The sequence below is a fragment of the Dendropsophus ebraccatus genome, chromosome 9, assembly GCF_027789765.1.
Source record: "Dendropsophus ebraccatus isolate aDenEbr1 chromosome 9, aDenEbr1.pat, whole genome shotgun sequence".
NCBI classification, from domain to species: Eukaryota; Metazoa; Chordata; class Amphibia; order Anura; family Hylidae; genus Dendropsophus; species Dendropsophus ebraccatus.
Window position 1 is genome coordinate 53,347,651 of NC_091462.1, and position 16,050 is coordinate 53,363,700.

Sequence of the window (16,050 nt, forward strand, 5' to 3'; positions counted from 1 at the left end):
CCTTAGAGGACCGGGCCAATTTCAATTTTTGTGTTTTCGTTTTTCCCTCCTTGTGCTTAAAAGGCCATAGCACTTGCATTTTTTCACCTAGAAACCCACATGAGCCCTTATTTTTTGCGCCACTAATTGTACTTTGCAGTGACAGGCTGAATTTTTTCATAAAGTACACTGCCAAACCAGAAAAAAATTCAAAGTGTGGTAAAATTGAAAAAAAAAAACGCATTTCTTTTATTTGGGGTTTTTTGTTTTTTACGCCGTACGCCCTGGGGTAAAACTGACTTGTTATATATGTTCCTCAAGTCGTTAGATTACAACGATATATAAAATGTATAACTTTCATTGTATCTGATGGCCTGTAAAAAATTCAAATCATTGTTAACAAATATATGTTCCATAAAATCGCTCCATTCCCAGGCTTATAGCGCTTTTATCCTTTGGTGTATGGGGCTGTGTCAGGTGTCATTTTTTGCGCCATGATGTGTTCTTTCTATCTGTACCTTGATTGCGCATATGTGACTTTTTGATCACTTTTCATTACAATTTTTCGGGATTTGATGCGACCAAAAATGTGCAATTTTGCACTTTGGTATTTTTTTGCGCTTACATAATTTACCGTGCGAGATCAGGAATGTGATTAATTAATAGTTTGGGCGATTACGCATGCGGCGATACCAAACATGTTTATTTATTTATTTATTTATAACATTGGAAAAGGGGGGGTGATTTAAACTTTTATTAGGGGAGGGGGCTTTTTATTAATAACAACACTTTTATTTTTTCTTTTACACTTATACTAGAAGCCTCCCTGGGGGACTTCTAGTATAAGTACTCTGATCTCTCATACAGATCTATGCTGCATAGATATGCAGCATAGATCGATTAGGCTGCAGCCGGAAGCAATCGAGTGCCAAGCCGGGATCAGGGCCACTACATCGCTAAACCCGGACGGGGTAAGATGTGTGGACAGCGTCCCGGAGGAGCGATCCACCCCACTAGACACCAGGGAACGGCTGCATCAAGTAATCGTATACAGCTGTCAACTTTGACAGCTGCATCCGATTACTTTATTAGCGGGCATGTCGATCGGACCGTGCCCGCTAATAGCCGCGGTCCCGGGCGACAAGCGACACCCAGGACCGCAGTGGTTCAGTGCACGGCCGCCGCCCGTCCCCGCTCTGAACACATGGTCGCGGCCCTGGACGTATGGGTACATCCAGGGTCGCCTAGGGGTTAAAGATCAATATTTTTAAATTGCTGCCCCTCCGGAGACTGCTGGGCACTGTGTTTTAGAGCTATGCCCAGCAGCTGTAAAATACTGGGGTCAAGTCACACTCATGAGATAATCAATGTCATTCATGCCACCTGTCGGTGGTTTAAGGCTGTGTTCACACATTCACAGTTTTGTTGCATTTCTTGGAACAGCATTACCAGGCTTCATCACAGGTGTTTTTCTATTCATATACAATCTACTTAAGTCTGGTAATGCTGATCATGTGGAAAAACCACGACAGTCAGGTCAGACATAATTGCAGAGTCCATATAATGAATTAGGCTGTAATTATGTAAAAAAAAAAACGCCACAAAACTGTGTTTGTATGATAACCTCAATGTTATAACTGATTCTTTCAAACCAGTCAGTCTATGGTGCAATTTTTCAATACAGAAGATGAGACATTTGCGATACCTAAGGTTAAATAGTCTAATATTTCTACCTCCTTTAATTTTCTATGGTCTTATTTTAACATACTGCATTCTTGTGTGTTGCTTAGACAGAGTGGGGCTGATATCAAGGCCCATCATTATCAGTGCATCACTAGTATCAATCTCAGTTTTCATGTCTGTCAGTAACAGCCTGTGACTATCCTATCACATCTGCCAAGTCTGGCTGGTGCACCTAGGGGCTGGTATGTCAGGATTACGCATTTTGCTAATTTTTAAACAGAAAAAAGAAATCTGTGTGTATCATTCATTTATAAGTAATTACATAAGGAAACAACTAAACTGAAAATGTCAGCGTAGTGCAAAGTCCAGATCTACAGTGCTAGCTATAATGCCAAGTTCCTGTTATATGATCTCGACCAAGGAGCCAAGTGACAGTGATATGGTTTGTAGCCTGCTGTCAGCTGCCAGTCATATGGTTCTGATCCTGGTGCCAGGTTTTATCAATTCTATGACATCTCCAGCTGCCAATAGCTAAGAGACCATGTACAGCTTCCAAGTCACTGATGGGGAAATCCAGTGTCAGAATACAGAGTGCTATGTATCACTGAAAACATAGGACACCTCCTTGCTTCCTTGTCCAGAAACCAATCTGGCACAAATTATACTGCTGCAGTATGTTAAAACAAATCTATAGCCACCATGGTCTTCTTTGCTGATTTCTCCAACCCTGGGTGACGCACATGTTCTGGCTTTGGCTCTGCCTGAGCCTATGAGCTGGCCACTTCAATAACGAGGGGACAGAGAGAATACAGAATATTGTATTCACGATTATCCTTAATTCACAAGTGAATTGCTGCTAAAAAAAAAGTAAAGATTAATGGCCAATATGTTTAAATGGTTCCTAAGTGACATATACAGTAGTTTTATAAAGTCAGTCCTGTAATAATATATGCTATTATTCAAAAAAACATTACTCCCTTCTGCTCTTTATAACTGATACAATGCTCTTTTTACAGGAGAATCTGTGCCTGAATATCAGATGGCATTTCAGGCAGAAGCGGGTAACCACCCTACATTTGAAGACATGCAAGTATTGGTGTCCAGAGAAAAACAAAGGCCAAAATTTCCAGAGGCATGGAAGGAGAACAGCCTGGTAAGCTGAAATCTGCAGACATGATATTCTTATGTATCAATGTATTTATAGCTGCACGTGGCTTTGAGGTGACTTTATACTGTAGCTTCCTAATAGCTTCTGACCTAGTCAAAGAAGAAGGAAGGAAAGAAATCACTCAGAATTGCATTATTAACTGCACCCTTAGTAGAGCTATGTTCACACAATGGCTTATATTTACCTAAATTGTGTAATTTATAGACAATGCAAACTTAGATTGACAATCTTCAAATGTGCCAACTCTATCAAGGTTGACCGATAAATTGTTTAGTTGACTTAAAGGGGTAGTCCGGGATAAACTATATATCTATGTTGCTACCAGGCCTGTGGGGGACACAGTACTGTAGTATACTTCCCTGTCCTGCTCCACTGCCTGCTCTCTGTTGCTGTCCCCTGCTGCGTGTCTGTCTCCTTGCTGCACGTTGTCCCAGCTTCCTGCTCTGCCGCCCAGCCAATCAGTGTGTTGCCCAGCCACAGCCACTGATTTTATGGGCGGGAGAGCAGGAAGCCGGGACCCCATGCAGCAAGGAGACAGATAATGTATACACACAGAGTGGGAGCCGATGAAGGGGTTAAGGGGGCGACTGAATTACATACTCGCATCGGTCTTTCAGACGGCTGTGAGTATGTATGCACAGGACCTGCCAGGACCTTAGCTCGTATCGTATCTCACTGCAAAACTCGCAGCGAAATTTCCGCTGCAAGTTGGTCAGTGTGAACGTACCCTTAATGCTTGTTTTCCCACCAAGATCTTGCATGGTCAGCTGAGTTCAATTAAGTTCTGGGCTGCCTGTGTGTATCATTGTAAGACCATTGTGAGGTGAAAATACCTGACCACTATGTAACTTAAAGAACCACAGTATAATAAAAAAAAATGTAAATCTATTAGCAACATTTTTTTCAATAGAAAAAATAAAATAATCTCTAATAGGAAAGTGTAAATGGGACAGTTCAGACACGTGCCATGCCTAGAGCAAAATTTGGCTATATCCACAAATGGCAGATTTGACTACATTCATTTGATAAGAATATGCACAATTGCATGTACTTACTACAGAAACCACCCAATTCTGTTTTTAAAGAACGACAATTTTTTTCTGCCACGTCTGCACAACCTGTGATCTGAAGATCTCAGCAGGCCCTGAGAATACATCATGTAAAATCCCCAAATGAACAGTGTAAAACATCATAATTCTTCTTGAAACTAGGCAGAATACTTACAGTTGTGAATTTTTAAGCCTCCTTAAGAATCCAGCCTCACCCAAAACTCAATGACTGTCATCTGCACAATAACCTGCAGAGAGGAGGATGCCAGTCATTCTATGGTGGGCAGGAGAGAAAAGTGTAAACTTCAGGTGTGTACATTAAAATGAGTTACACTGTATTTTACAATGTATACATTGTGTATACTCTGAGGTAACACTGCAATTTAAAGAGGTTGTCCAGGAAAAATGCTTAATTAGCCCTGCTGCTGTGCTTTGACAGTAATGTATACTTACCCATCCCACTCTGCATCACTGTCAGTGTTTCAGCAACATCCGATTACATACTGTTTCCAAAGGAAATGGCTGCTCAGCATGAACTCTATATTGAGAAATGATCCCGGAAAACCTCCACTTAAAACTAACTTGTCCACAGGATAGGGCACAAGTAAGAGATCCCGGAAAGATCTTTCACTGCATGCAATGAGCTCCATTGTAAATCTATGGAGCTTGTTTTGTGTAGCAAGCAGAGGAGTGAAGAGCAGAGAAGCCCTTTTTTGAGAGCATGGTGGGCTGAATATTCTCACCTCGACCAATAAAAACTTTCGTCTGGTCTTTGTGATAAGTCCAAAGTTATTTCTAATGACAAGAACACTTTAAAGTGACACTGTCGCCCCCTTTTTGCATTCTGACATCTCTCAAAGGGTAAATTTAGCGGTTTTCATACCTTATTTTATATCAAACGTCATGGTGCTTGTTCAAGTAAAAAGTCATCTTTTATCAACTGCAGATTGTGTTAAGTGGGCGGGGCCTCGCGGCATTAGTGCCACTTAGCCCCGTCCACATTGCCACAGTTGGCCCCGTCCCCTCGCCGGCCATTGGAACAGGCTGGCCGAAAGGTCTAGACCTCACCCCCTTACTTCGGCCAACCAATGGGCGTCAAGGGGGCGGACCGTTATGGGCAGGGCTAAGTGGCGCTAATGCTGCGAGGTCACGCCCACTTAATACAATCTGCAGTTGATAAAAGGACACTTTTTACTTGAAAAAACACCATGACATATGATATGAAATAAGGTATGAAAAATGCTAAATTTACCCTTTACACCTGTGTAGAGATGTCAGAATGCACAAAGGGGGTGTCACTTTAAGCAGTGGCTCTTTTTCAGCATAGCTTACATGTCAGTTCTATCAGGTCCACTGTACTATTTTATAATGCTTTTATGGCTAGCAATAGAGCAGACCTGTCATGCAACCTTAGGGTATGTGCACTCTATGGAATCCCGACGGAACACCTGTCGCAGATTCCACAGCTCGCACCTGCTCACGGTTTGCCAGATTCCACCGCCTGCCCAAAGAATGACCCCGCTCATTCTTCGGGCGGACAGTAGAATCTGGCAAACCATAGAATGAAGTCTATGGGACCAGCGGAGATGCACGTGGCCGGCAGCGTCCGAGAGCGGGTGCGAGCTGAGGAATCAGCGGCGGGTGTTCCGTCGGAATTCCGTAGTGGGCACATACCCTTACATAGAGAGGCATAGTCTGATGACACATCTGCTTTATCAAGTATCCCGAGTGATGGAACAAAAAACAAGACTTGCTAATGAATGGTGAGATGTAGTATAACCAGATCATTTTTTATTACATACAATAAAATCTGAGAAACCTGTACATGTATTATGACTTGAGAGATTGCTTAGAAAACCATTACAAATGCATTGTTTGGATCCAATCCACATATGGCAGAACAAACACTAATATTGCAACAAGGTTGAATAATCATAGGGACAAATCATGTTGCTACTATGAGGCCCTTAGAGTGAGACAGTTGCCTCTATTTCTCGTTGTTACTATTGGTGAGAACCTAGGCACTACCCCCTGCCCCTCCGTTAAAAAGCCTATGTTGTTGATATTATATTCGCTGCTGGTGATACGTTGTTTTTCTGCTAATGTTGTACTAAGAAGCTTAAACATGAGATTACCGTTCGGCCTGCTAGATCATCTTTTGTTCCAATCATCCAGATATTCTACTCAGCACAATAATAACAGTTGGGCTGAACTGATCAGAGCCCTAACAATAACCCTTAGGAATGTAGTAATGAAATCAAAACCTTTAAAATAATCGTATAAATATCCTCAACCATGACAGAATTATGGTTCTAGTACATTTCTTATGTTTATTAAGCCTTTAATGCAATGATCATAGCATTACATCTCGGCTGTAGTCAGGGAGGGTTCAAGGTTACAGTGGAATCCACATATTGACCCCTTAATGAAAAATAAAATTATTAGATTTTCATTTTTTGTTCATATTCTTTTTATCTACAGAGCCATTAGAGGGCTTGTTTTTTTGTTGTTGTTTTTTTGCATAGCTAGTTGTACTAGTAGCAACATTCTTCACATGACAATAAAATATAGTAAAAAAACAGGAAAACAATTATTAATTTTAAAGGGAATTTTTCAACTTTGAGGAGGTTTTTGTTTTTAAGCCATTCATTGGGTGGTGAAATTGACCTGTTATATATATTCCTCAGGTTGGGCCAATTACAGCAATACCCAATGAGTCGTGTTTTATTATATATAGGGGGAGATTTATCAAACATAATGTAAAGTGAAACTAGCTCAGTTGTCCCTAGCAACCAATCAGATTCCACCTTTCATTTTCCAAAGAGTCTGTGAGGAATGAAAGGTGGAATCTGATTGGCTGCTAGGGGCAACTGAGCCATTTTAACTTCACACCATGCTTGATAAATCTCCCCCATAATGTCTATGTTCCCACTTCGGGAACTTATCAGGCAAAGGCGGCCATCTCGTTACATAGATGTCCACTGGTAATGGTCATAATTTTTATTAACAAGATGGCCGTCTTCCCCTGCTATGTTCCAAAAGTGTGAACATAGCCAATAAATAAAAAACTTTATTAAAATATAAAGAGAATTTTGATCCAAATTTTCTAGCCCCTATAACTTTTTTACTTTTTTGTCTATGAAGCTGTATGGTGGTATTTATTTTTACTCCATAATCGGTACGATTTTGGCAATGACTTTTTATATTGCATTTATTGTATTTGTACAGCCTGTGTATATTTTGACTTAATGCTTATAAAACACCATGACACCACTGAAGTGCAAACACAGAAAGCAGCTTACCAGTTACATTGTAAATCTATGTAGTCTTTCTGGTTCTAGCCCCACCCTACATATTGTCAGTACTAGAGTTCTGTAGGTTGGGTCACACCACTTTATGCTACATGGAGAACAGAGCTAGGTTACTGTATGTAGCAGTGGCAAGAGCCGAAAGTGAATCCAAATAAAAATATGTTTTACTGCCTTCTCAAGCTCAATACTATAGTAAATGGAATTATCAAATAGTTTTTTTGTATTGTCTGATTGGCCTGGTGGATTGGAAGGACTTAGGCTGCATTCACACGTTCAGTGATTTTCTAGGTCCGTGGATGAAGTCCACTATCTACCTCCATAATCTGTGAAAAACGATCCGTGACTGCATCCGTTTTACATCCGTGTCCATGTTTTTCATGGATCTGTTTAAAGCTTTTTAAATCACACTGATTACATCACATCCGTGTTTTTTACAGATTGCACAGATGTCAGATCTGTGCATTTCGTGAAAAACACGGATCTCATGACTTCTATGAAGGAATCCATGCAGTCATCTCGTCCGAGTTATGACATGTCTTATTTTTTCACTGAACGGATTGTGGATCCGTGAAAAAAAACGTGTGAATATCTTAATAGAAAGCAATGGGCTGTAATATTGTCCGGGATCACGGACAACTTCACGGAACATGTGAGTAAAGCCTTAGGCTGACAAAGGGGTTCTCCAGGCTTAGAAAAATATGGCTGCTTTTTTTCTAGGACCAATATCTCTCTTGTCCTCAGTTTGGGTGCGGGTTTAGCAGATCAGTTCCACTGAAGAGAATAGAGCTGAATTGCAATACCGCACACAACCTGAGGACAGGGGTGGTGCTGTTTTTGCAAGAAAGTAGCTATGCTTTTTGTAATCCTGGATAACCCCTTTAAGCACAGACCAGAGGAGGCACTTTTACTGTTGTTGTTTTTTTTTTAATTCCATAAATTTTTATTGAAGAAACTTTTTAGTTTTAGGCTATGTTCCCACTACAGGATCATGGCGGGAAAAGGCGTACGTCTATTAATCTTGACGGCAGCAAATAATGATCATGATCACCCATCAATATTAAGATCATCCCGTATCATCCCGTAGTGGAAGCATAGTCTAAAACTAAGGAGTTTCTTCAGTAAAATTAATTCAATTAAAAAAAAAAAGAACAGTAAAAGTGCCTCCTCTGGTCTGTGCTTAATATAACACACATATATATTACATAACAAATAATATAAAACATTAACATAATATAAGTGTGCTACGTGAACAGAGAAAAAGCCTAGTACAGCGGAGCTACCGAGAAAAACTGCAACACTTTTATCACTGAACTTCAGCATAGTGAAGGAATCAAGGAATGAGAAGTTGTACAACGTATGACACCAGATTAAGAATACATTGCTACTTAAGCAAACATTAGTAGCAAATGAGAAAAAAGGATGTAGTAAACGCAGAAAACCATAAACTGGTGGCACATTTACTATTCTTGCTAGAGCTCTACCATGAGAAATCTCCCAGTGTTCCCCAGAACTTGATTTTTTTCAGTTCTATTTTATTTGACTTTTTGTTTCCCACAGGCTGTGAGGTCGCTAAAGGAAACCATTGATGATTGCTGGGATCAGGATGCAGAGGCCCGTTTGACAGCACAGTGTGCAGAAGAGAGGATGGCTGAGCTGATGATGATCTGGGAGCGGAACAAGTCAGTGAGCCCAACCATCAACCCAACATCTACAGCAGTGCAGAACGAACGGTATGTGCACTGGAGCCAAGGAAAGAGCTGTACCATTTGTTGTATTTAATGGATTGATATGGTTTCTTGGCAGTAAACTATTAAACACATTGTAGATTTTGTCACAATGTGTCGCCACTATCTCTGGCATTAGGAATCAGACATATGTTTTAACTGGAAACAAGTCTGTTCTCATGTATATGTGTAATGATACAAAGCTGTAAACAACATATAGCATACATGACCTAATTTACTAAATATTATAGCTAAATACTGAGTCATTGTAAGGATTACTGAATAGTTTTATCTCTGTCTATCTAACCAGCTATCTGTTTATTTGTTTGTCTACCTGTAAAACATAAGGACCGCAACACTAATGTTCAGAAAAGTGGATTATTTATCCGTCAGATAAGATGTAATACAGATAATATCCCATTATTTACATGAAAAAATACTTTTCTAAACACTATTTTAAAGTGCTGAGGTCCTTATCGTCTTATGTGATTAGTGGACCTTGGATCAAAGCCCTATTGCCACTGGCATCCAGCTATTTTGTTGTTTTCCAAGGTCTGTCTGTCTATCTATCTATCTATTTCTGTATTATTGCAATAAAGCAGCACTACCTTTGGTCTAGTGCCAGCAAATTCAGGGCTCCAGAGTCCACAGTAAATATCCCAATGAAAAGATTTCAGACATGCTGCAGTCTTTTTTGTGATATCTATCTGTCTAGTCTCCTATATCTCAGAGCAGCACAACTTATCAAAGTCTGTTGGTGCCAGCAGGTGGCACCTCCAAACGTAGTCAACAGAATCTCCCACTGCACTCCAGATGGTGTCCATAAAACCATAATATTTATTGCAACATAGTGCAGCACAGCAAAAAAATCAAGCACTTTGCTGTGCTGCACTATGTTGCAAAAAATTATATTTGCTTTGCTTGGTTTAAGACTAACAGTCTTTTTTCCTCTTTATTTTTTTATCCCAGAAATCTTTCACAAAGCCGTCGAATCCCAAAGATTGGACCATATCCTGATTATTCATCATCCTCTTTTATTGAAGACTCTGTGCATAATTCTGACAGTATATTGAAGAACATCTCATCTGAGACCTCCATGTCCAGCACTCCTCTTACCTCTGGTGAGAAGAACCGGAACTCCATTAATTATGAGCGACAGCAGGCACAGGCTCGCCTTCCCAGTCCAGAGACTAGCGTTACCAGCTTGTCAACCAACACTACCACTACCAACACCACAGGACTTACACCAAGCACTGGTATGACCACAATTTCTGAGGTTCAGCACTCAGATGAAGCTATGCATGGCATGCCGCCCACTGGGCCTACTCCTGTGTGTCTGCAGCTGACAGAGGAAGATTTAGAGACCAACAAGTTGGACCCAAAAGAGGTAGATAAGAATCTAAAGGAAAGTTCAGATGAGAATCTTATGGAACATTCCCTTAAGCAGTTCAGTGGATCTGATCCTCTGAGTAGCACAAGTTCCAATTTGTTTTACCCACTAATAAAGCTGGCAGTGGAGTCCACAGGACAACAGGACTTTACACAAGCAGGAAATGGCCAAGCTTGCTTAGTTCAAGATGTTCACCCTGCACAACTTTATCCTCTTCCGAAACAGCAAAACCTTCCCAAGAGACCTACTACCCTCCCACTTAACACTAAATCCTCTGGTAAAGAGTCCAGGCTCAAGTTCGGCAGCAAACACAAATCTAACTTAAAGCATGTCGAGACTGGGGTAGCCAAAATGAACACAGTGAGTGCCGCAGAACCTCATGTGGTGACTGTCACCACATCAACCATCGGGGGCAGGACAGGCTATGTGAACTCTCAAGGTCCTTTGGCCCCAAATTCTAATACGGCTTTAGGACCCAGTACAAACTCAATGGCTCAAAGGGCCCAGGAGATGTTACAGAGCCAGTTTAGAGGTGAGGACAGTCGCTTGAATATCAATTCCAGCCCGGATGAGAATGAGCCGCTATTGAGACGAGAGCAGCAGGCTGGACAGGACGAGTCTGTGCTGGACCGACTAGTGGAAAGAAGGGACCGCCCTTCAGAGAGCAGGGTGAACTCAAATAACAATAATAACAGCAGCAGCAGCCAATGTGTTCTACCTGACCCAGGGACGCAGGCTGTAGCTGTAGAATCCAGGCAGCGCCACACAAGAAGAGCACAGAGACCAAACTCTCTAGACTTGTCCACCACCAGTATTATGGATAACTGCAGCACGCAGAGTAAGTGTCTTATATTGTATATTGGGGGATGAATAAATGTTAAGAGGCTGTCCAGCTTAAACTAACTTCTTCTATCCATGGGATAAAGTACAAGTAACTAATCGCGGGGGGGACCGACCTCCAACCCCCCCTGCCGATCACAGATTGGCCCCCTGGCTTCTTTATTATGAATACAGCTGGGGGTACTGCACATGACCGAGGGCTCTATTAATTTTCTATGGAGCTGCCAGAGAGTTGAGTACAGCACTCAGATCTTTCCGGTGGCTCCTTAGTAATGCATAGAACCACGGTTCATGTGCCGTACCCCCGGCTGTATTCATAACAAAGAATCCCCGGGGTGGGGGATCTGGAGATTGGCTGTGGGGTGCAGAGTTCGGACTTTCATACAGTATGCTAGACAGTTTTCATAGTCATTTCTACTTGTAAAGACAGTGGTTTAAATTATAATAATGATACACTATAAATTGCTTAATATGGTTAAAATGGTTTTAAATCTGAGCTTCACAAATACAGTTTCTCATATTTGCAGAAATTGGGCATGTCCGGCAGCAGAAACACTAGTTTCCTGAGATCCCATCGACAAGCTATAATCTGAAGTTTATTATAGTCTATAATCTTAAAGTGAGACATAGTGTAGGATATCTATTTAAAATACATGTCTGACCTTATTTTGCAGGTATATGTTGTTAGTAGTGATTACTTTTTTATAGCTGAAGCCTCCACAACACTCACTAATGCTTCTTCCTGCTTCTGAGATGAGCTGACCCTGCAGGACCAGTCTTTCCTTAGTCGTCATTGATTTAGACGACACATCTTAGAAGCAGAAAATAAGTGACGAGCAGAGACCAGAAGACATCATAAAGGGAGCTGTGGGAGATTAGGGGAGCCATATATAAGTGATTTTATGTCCTCTGACATTTTTAAAGTGAATGTACTATCAGGTACATCACTTTTTTTTTTTAACATGAGCTAATCGGTGCCGGCGTGGGGATGCCTTTTTTTGAAGCAGCCCCAGTTCCCATTCTCAGCACCGTTCTTTTGCTGTCCACTGGCCCGACTCTATGCTCTGGGGTGGACCCGACGGCCACAGTGTGACAATATCCCCTCTGTGAGGTGGCTCTATTAGAATCAATGGAGCCACGTCACAGTGGGGAGGGGATATGGTCACATTGGGGGCTGCAGCCCGCCTCTAGTCCATAGCACAGGGCTGGTGCATGGCAAAAGAACGCAGCCGACCTGGGGAACAAGGTGACGTTTCAAAAAAAGGACCGTGCCACGACACCGATCGGCTCATGTAAAAAAAAATACAAAGAGATGTGCCTGATGGTACATTCGCTTTAAGGACCCAGCTAATTTTCACCTTTGCACTTTTGTCTTGTCTTCCTCTCCTTCTAAAAGCTATAACCCCTTTATTTTTCCACCTGGAGAGCCATATGAAGGTTTGTTTTATAGTGAGACTAATTGTACTTTGTGTTGACACCCTTCTTTTTACATAAATCATACAACAAAACAAAGAAAGTTATTTGTGGGGTGGACCTAAACAGAAAGGCCATTCTGTAACTTTGTACACTGTTTCCATGCTTTCTTACATGTCATGGGTCATTAAAAGGTCAAAGCTACACAAATGCACAATACATGTACTAGCATCTATGGTTCTGTCTATGCTTTTTTATGTTTATACAATCAATGTGTCTCCATTAGCACTGGGATGGTATCAAGCAGAATATCTTTAATTTTACACATATGCAAGACAGCACTGTAAAAGAAAAAGTATGCGAAGGGGCGGTAAATTAAATGTTTTCATGGACTTTTTGCTGGGTTTTGCACCTATTTTGTGGTGCATGGCCAAATTTCTGAGGTGAAAAATCTGAAACTCAACAACTGCCTTGAAAAACCCAAATACCCAACAAAATTGTATCACTTGGAGATTTTTAAAACAAGAGCAGGGCATTTTTAAGCACTCTGAAACTGAGATTATCGTACAGGGAAAAGGTTTATAATGTGCAGCATCCAAAAATCAAGGTATTGGGAGCAGAAAAATGCACAAGCAGACTATATCAGATTTTTTATTCCCCTCCCCCCATGTGAGAAATATATACATAGAACTATATGATGCCATGTGCTGGAGGCTTCCACTGGAGTTACTGTATATGTCAAGAAATATCCTGAGACCCCAATTGATCCTGTGAATGAAGGGATCCCATATTACTGTTCTCCCTCTGAACAGTAATACCCCAGCCAACCTCTGGGCCAAAACATGCAACCCTATTTGAATTAATGTAGTTACCTGCATTTCTGGGTGGCCACAAGCCCTACTGTTTGCTCTAATTCAGCAGCGTAGCCCCTTCTTTCTTAGGATCACTGGGGATCCCAGTGATATGCCATCACTATTAGATGTAAAAACTGAACCATCAGGGAAGACAAACACATGGATGGATGCATTGCTGACCCAGAACAGTTGGGAATAATTGGCTTTTAAACAAAGCTGGAGTTTCCTATAAACTAACAGTATATGTGGTCTTAAATTGGAGAAAACCTAGTCAAAATATTTTCCTGATATGTTATAGGTACAAAGGAGAAGATCACATTGGACAAATTGTGATTTCAGACCACCACCGGGCTCTATAGGAAGCTAAAAACACTGTAGACTTGTTAGTGTAAATCTGACACAATATTATAAGCTTACTGCCATTGATTTAATTTAACTAGACTGAATTCTGTTTTTTTTTAAGGTGAGACATTATCTGACAGTCGGGCTGGTTCAGGGGAGAAGATTAAGAAGAGAGTGAAGACGCCTTACTCCCTTAAAAGGTGGCGCCCTTCTACATGGGTCATTCCCACCGAACGTCAGGACTGTGAGGTCAACAACAATGGGGGCAGTGAATCTTTTAGCCACTCAAAATCGAGCACAGCTGTTTACCTTATAGATGGTGGCACTGCCACCGCTGCCCTTTCTAAGGATGCCAGAATGAGCTGCTTGTAAATAATTAATCATCTCTTTTTTCCTTGTTCTTTTTTATGTTTAATTCTGAATGCCTCCAAATCCAGTTCTTTTTTGTATCATCAAATGAGAAGAAGAAACAGAAAACCTATTTCTACCATCAAAGCTATAAAGGACTTTACATAACTCTCATGGATTTGGAGAAAACTGCATGCAATTGCGGTTCAAGTCCCTTCAAAGCCACAAGGGTCAGCTATGCAGATAAAACACACACAGAAACATTTTATGCTTCCATGGTTTTATTTTGGCCATTCTTGTTCTGTTCATTTTTGGAACACTTCTGCACGCATTGTTTGCCCAGAACATCATGTTATATGTATGAACGTTAAGTGAAAAAAAAGTGAGAAAGAAGGAAACGTGAAAACAGCACCTGATATCTCACAAAGAAGAAGATATCCTTGACCACTGCGGTCTCTAAAATGAAAGCTGTACGACAGGATAAACTGCAGCTGTCTTGTGCACGCAATTTTAATTTCTAAGCTGTGTCTAGTCTGTATGTTGTGTTGAGGGTGAGTTCGTTCAAGGAGAAGTATACAAAGAAATGCTTATTTTCTGCCTTTTCTTTTAGTAGCAAAGACTTTGCACTTTTAGGTAAAAGCACTACAAGTCATAAATATAATGGCTGCCTCCCCCAAAATTTTCCAGTTGCAAATCCCCTATGTTCCAGTTCTACTCCATACCTACGCCAGATTTTAGCCATTCGTTATACAGAGCTAAAATCTCCACAGGAATTGGAGACACAGAGACACAACATAGTTCATGAACTTTGGGCTCTTCAGTAACATGTTTCCTTTCATCAGGCTTATTTGCGTATCGGACAACCATTCTTAGATGATGACACATAGAGGGAGAGGGAGGATGCGTCTATCAAGGCTTTAAGGCGTATGTTTAAAAAAAAAAATAGATTAAAAGATTATATAAATATATATATAAGTGATTATAACAAGAAAAGAGCTTATAAAAGTGATATTTTAGCCTATCTGTGCAAGAGTGAAACACTTGTTTAACTGAGTGGATTACCCGGCTCTGGCTTTTGATGTACTTGGTTGAAATGTGCAATGGTTTATATTTTATTTTTTTTGCCACGCTTTACTGGAAAATACACTTCACTAACACTAAATCACTTTCTGTCATGTTTGTGATTTTCTTTTTGTGGATATTTTTATTTCTGGAATCATTTCCCACGAGCTGCTCTTTGTATCTGGAAGCCGCCCGTTGCTGGTTTTGTCCTGTGAATATGCTTTACTTTGTACTTTTAATATATACAGAATAAATGTATGCAACATGCAGATTCTAAAACCCAGGTCTGTCCTCATACCTTTAAAGCAGTGATGCCACCTATAGCTCTTGCCTGTTCTTGAGCTTCTTCTTTTTACACAAGGATAATATATAATCAAAATGGTTACCATGTGCATAGGGCAAGCCGTATGTACAGGCATATTCCATCTGTGGCCAAATAGTAAATGGTGATAGAGTTGAGAATAGGGACCAGTACATTTTTGTCTAAATCCTACAGATAATCTAGAGCAGGGGTACTCAACAACATATAGTGAAGGTCACTTACCGGGGTCTATTGTCAGGTGAAGGTCCGAGCTGAACATCAGTAAGAAATGTGTTTTGTAAACTTTTCACAAACAATGTTGAACTATTTACATACACTTGCTTATTAGCAGGAAAACTGGGATTTTTTTCTCTTTCACCAGCCCTTTGAAATTAGGTACAAAGGGGGTGACTGCCCCAGTAGGGAATAGCCCCACTGTGCGCCCTCCCCCTGTAGTATATAGACCCCTGTGTGCTCTCCCCCAGTAGTATATAGCCCCACTGTGCGATCTCCCCCAGTAGTGTATAGCCCTGCTGTGTGCTCTCCCCAGTAGTATATAACCCTCCTTTGCGCTCTTGCCCAGTAG

The 16,050-nt window shown here is 40.9% G+C and overlaps 1 protein-coding gene across 1 annotated transcript in view; it reads left to right on the forward strand.

The window, feature by feature from the left end:
* The window catches only part of BMPR2 (bone morphogenetic protein receptor type 2), a 118,926-nt gene extending 103,482 nt beyond the window's left edge, over window positions 1–15,444 (forward strand). The window contains exons 10-13 of the mRNA XM_069983304.1: window positions 2,679–2,815; window positions 8,748–8,920; window positions 9,884–11,142; window positions 13,875–15,444. Coding sequence (XP_069839405.1) covers window positions 2,679–2,815; window positions 8,748–8,920; window positions 9,884–11,142; window positions 13,875–14,125 — 1,820 coding nt within the window. The 3' untranslated portion in view covers window positions 14,126–15,444. The remainder of the gene's footprint in view (window positions 1–2,678; window positions 2,816–8,747; window positions 8,921–9,883; window positions 11,143–13,874) is intronic.
* Window positions 15,445–16,050: the final 606 nt, after the last annotated feature.